This window comes from Bison bison, unplaced genomic scaffold, assembly GCF_000754665.1.
Source record: "Bison bison bison isolate TAMUID 2011002044 unplaced genomic scaffold, Bison_UMD1.0 scf7180017864221, whole genome shotgun sequence".
Lineage (NCBI taxonomy): Eukaryota > Metazoa > Chordata > Mammalia > Artiodactyla > Bovidae > Bison > Bison bison.
In genome coordinates, this window is record NW_011494793.1 from 868,956 (window position 1) to 872,678 (window position 3,723).

The 3,723-nt window shown below is 51.1% G+C and overlaps 1 protein-coding gene across 1 annotated transcript in view; it reads left to right on the forward strand.

The window, feature by feature from the left end:
- NWD1 (NACHT and WD repeat domain containing 1) overlaps positions 1–3,723 on the forward strand; it is a 74,544-nt gene that overhangs the window by 17,230 nt on the left and 53,591 nt on the right. Inside the window, exon 6 of the mRNA XM_010845673.1 lies at positions 9–334. Within this exon, the coding sequence (XP_010843975.1) occupies positions 9–334 (326 nt within the window). The remainder of the gene's footprint in view (positions 1–8; positions 335–3,723) is intronic.

Below are 3,723 nucleotides of genomic sequence, written 5' to 3' on the forward strand. Positions count from 1 at the left end.
TTCAGCAGGTGCTCACGGACCGAGAGGCTTACTGGGAGGTGAAACCCCTCTCCGGAAACCAAGGGCAAGAGATGATCCAGCTCCTGCTGTCTGCCTCGAGGAGGACACTGAGTCAGGTGCAGAGGGACATGCTCTGGGCCAGCCTCCCAGAGTGTGGACACCCAGGGCGGCTGAGGCTGGCTTTCGAGGAGGCCCGGAAGTGGGCCTCCTTCACTGTGCCAGCCCCGCTGGCCTCCACTGCTAAGGAGGCGATGCAACAGCTGTGTGCCCGCCTGGAGCAGACACACGGGCGGCTCCTAGTGGCCCGCGTGCTGGGCTACATTGTGTCTTCCCGGTGAGTCTCTGCTGGGTTCACTCTGTTTTGAACTGAGATAGTATGCGTGCATTCTTCTCCAAGGGCTGCCATAACAAATCACAACCTAGGTGCCTTAGAGCAATGGAAGTCTTTCTCTCACAGTTCTGAGGGCCAGAGTCGGAATCAAGGTGTCAGCAGAGCCACACTCCTGGAGGCTCTGAAGGAGAATCTGTTCTAGGCATTCTCCTTCATTTCTGGGGTTGCTGGCCATGCTCAACATTCCTTGGCTTGTAGAAGCATCACTCCAGTCTCCACCTCTGTCATCTTGTGGTCTCCTCCCTGTGTGTCTCTCTGAATTTCCCTCTTTCTTGGAAGGACATCACTCATTGGATTAGGGTCTACTCCTATCCGGTATTGTTACTGACCAGGGTTCTTGGCCTTCTCAATCAATAGAAATTGATCAGAGGCCAAGAAATCCAGGCAAGAATTTACTGGTACTTCTGCTGTGAGCACAGGCTTTCTAGGTGGCACTGGTAGTAAAGAACTTGCCTGCCAATGCAGGAGAGGCAAGAGACTCTGGGTTCGATCCCTGGGTCAGAAAGATCCCCTGGAGGAGGGCATGACAATCCATTCCAGTATTCTTGCCTGGGAAATCCCATGGACAGAAGAGCCTGGTGGGTTATTGTCCATGGGGTTGCAAAGAGTCGGACACGACTGCAGCAATTTAGCATGCATGCATTGCTGCAGCAGTGGGGAGGGGGCACAAATGACAAGCTCCCTTGCTGCCTGCTCCCAGTGAGCTGGTTCCTTATTTGGGTGAAGGTAGGTGTCAGGCTGGAGGGGTAGCTTAGGTGGTTTGTCCACCCCTTTGGTGGTGTGAAACACCCTGCTTTTGCTCCCAGCTCTTCAGAAGTGGCAGTTGGGTTTTTGGTCTTTTTCTGTCTTATCCATAATTTCCCCAGTGGTGCATGCATGAAGCTATTTTCAGTTCTTCATAGTTTGTTTGTATTCTGTTGTTCGAGGAGATGTTTGTCCAGGTGCAAGCACCACAGCAAAGGGCCCCCAAGTCCCAGGTCCCAGCCCGTCTCAGTGGGACCTCATCTTGACCACTTCCCCAAAGACTGGTTTCAAATAAGGTCCTATGCACAGGGTCCCCATGGGCATGATTTTTGAGGAACACTTTTCAACCTAGTATCATTCACATCATAAAGTTCACTCTTTTGAAGTGTCTGGTTTGGCGGCATTTAGTACATTCGCAGGGTTGTGCTACCACTAACCGTGAGGAATGGGTCCTCACCCTGCAAGGGAGGCCCTGTCCCTGTCGGCAGTCACTCCTCCTCCTCCTCTCCCAGTCCCCGGCAGCCATGAATCTGCTTTCCGTCTCCATGCATTTGTCTAGGTTATCTCCCTTTCCTTCTGCCTGTCTATGGATCTGTCTATGTCGCATCACCAGTTCAATGGACATGGACTTGGGTGAACTTCAGGAGATGGTTAGGGACAGGGAGGCCTGGCATGCTGCAGTCCACAGGCCTGCAAAGAGTTGCAAAGAGTTAGACGACTTAGTGACTGAACAACTACAGCAATACATATCTATCTGTCATCTGTCAGGGCTTCCCAGGCGGCTCTAGCGGTAAAGAACGCTCCTGGCCATGCAGCAGATGTAAGAGATGAGGGTTTAATCTCTGGGTTGGGAAGATCCCTTGGAGAAGGGAGTGGCAACCCACTCTAGTATTCTTGCCTGGAGAATGCCATGGACAGAGGAACCTGGTGGGCTACAATCATGGGGTCACAAAGAGTCAGACACGCCTGAAGTGACAACACAGCACATCACATCATCTCTCATCTGTCTATCATGCTGCTGACACCTAGTGGTTGGAGGCTAGGAATTCCACTATCATCCTAGATGATCTGACCCTTAGCATCACGGTGGGAGGCTGAGAAACTCTGTTAGCCATGCATTGTGGCCTTTTCAAACACCCTCTGTACAGAGTGGGTAGCTGAGTGTCTGTTGTATAGGGCTGCTGAAAGGAAGAATGAGACTATACTTGCAAATAGACATCACCTGGCCAAGGTCCCTCAGCCAGCACCAAATGCAGAGTGGTGCGACCTCACACACAGAGCTTGTCTGCAGTGCAGGAAAGGCAGGTCCCATGTTGGGGGGCAGGTGAGGTGCCTGCTTTGGGTCCACATTGTCACAGGCATGTCTCTGGGGATGGAGAAGGGCTCTTAACCTAGTGGTTCAGTTGTGACCTTAGGCACACCCCCCAGCGCTCATCTCTAGCACCGTCCAGTAGAATATTGGCAATGAGGGCAATGCTCTATATCTCATTGTCCACCGTGGTAACCACGAGCCACGTGTGGCAAATAGACACTTGAAAGCCAGCTTATCCATCCCAGAAACCGGATTTTAAACTTCATTAATTTTTACCTTTCAATGACTGTGTGTGGCTGGTGACAACTATACTGGACATCGTGGCTCTAGACTCGATGAGACACAACATCTTCAAGAGCAGGGATGGAATTGAATTCCTCTCCCCCTGGCCATCCAGGACCATGAATATGCAAACCTCAGTTTCCCCATCTGACAAACGGAAGAAGGCCCCCTCCTGCACAATTCCAGCTCTCGAGGGCACGTTATCAGAGGGACTCACATGCTCCGAGAACCATCTCTCCCTGCCACTTACCTTGTCCTCTCCTTCCTGTGAGTTGGCTTATCTTCTTCCTAGCAACTGGTGTTGCTGTTTCTTTTTTCCCAGTTATTTTCTATGTGGCTCTCTGCACTGGAAGATCAGCTTTGTGGGCCCCGAGCTCTCTGTCCTCCAGGGGGCAGCACAGACATAACACTCCATGAACAGGGGTTAAGCAAAAGTACCCATGCTTTACTGATGTCAGTGGCCTTCCAGAATGCAGCCCTCTGCTTCTCTGAGAATGAATGCACTGGCCTGGTCCCTACCAAGAGGGCCCGGTGCAAGGGTGTGATGCCAGAGAAGTGTGGGGCTGTGCTTCCCTTGGATATCCAGGGTGAAAGCCTCTTAGGATGTCCCATTTTTTTGATCTGGTGGACAAGTCATTCATTGTGCCCGAAACCGCAAAGAGAGAATCTAAGCCTGCAGAGTACATCATGAGAAACGCTGGGCTGGAAGAAACACAAGCTGGAATCAAGATTGCTGGGAGAAATATCAATCACCTCAGATATGCAGATGACACCACCCTTATGGCAGAAAGTGAAGAGGAACTAAAAAGCCTCTAGATGAAAGTCAAAGTGGAGAGTGAAAAAGTTGGCTTAAAGCTCAACATTCAGAAAATGAAGATCATGGCATCCGGTCCCATCACTTCATGGGAAATAGATGGGGAAACAGTGGAAACACTGTCAGACTTTATTTTGGGGGGCTCCAAAATCACTGCAGATGGTGACTGCAGCCATGAAA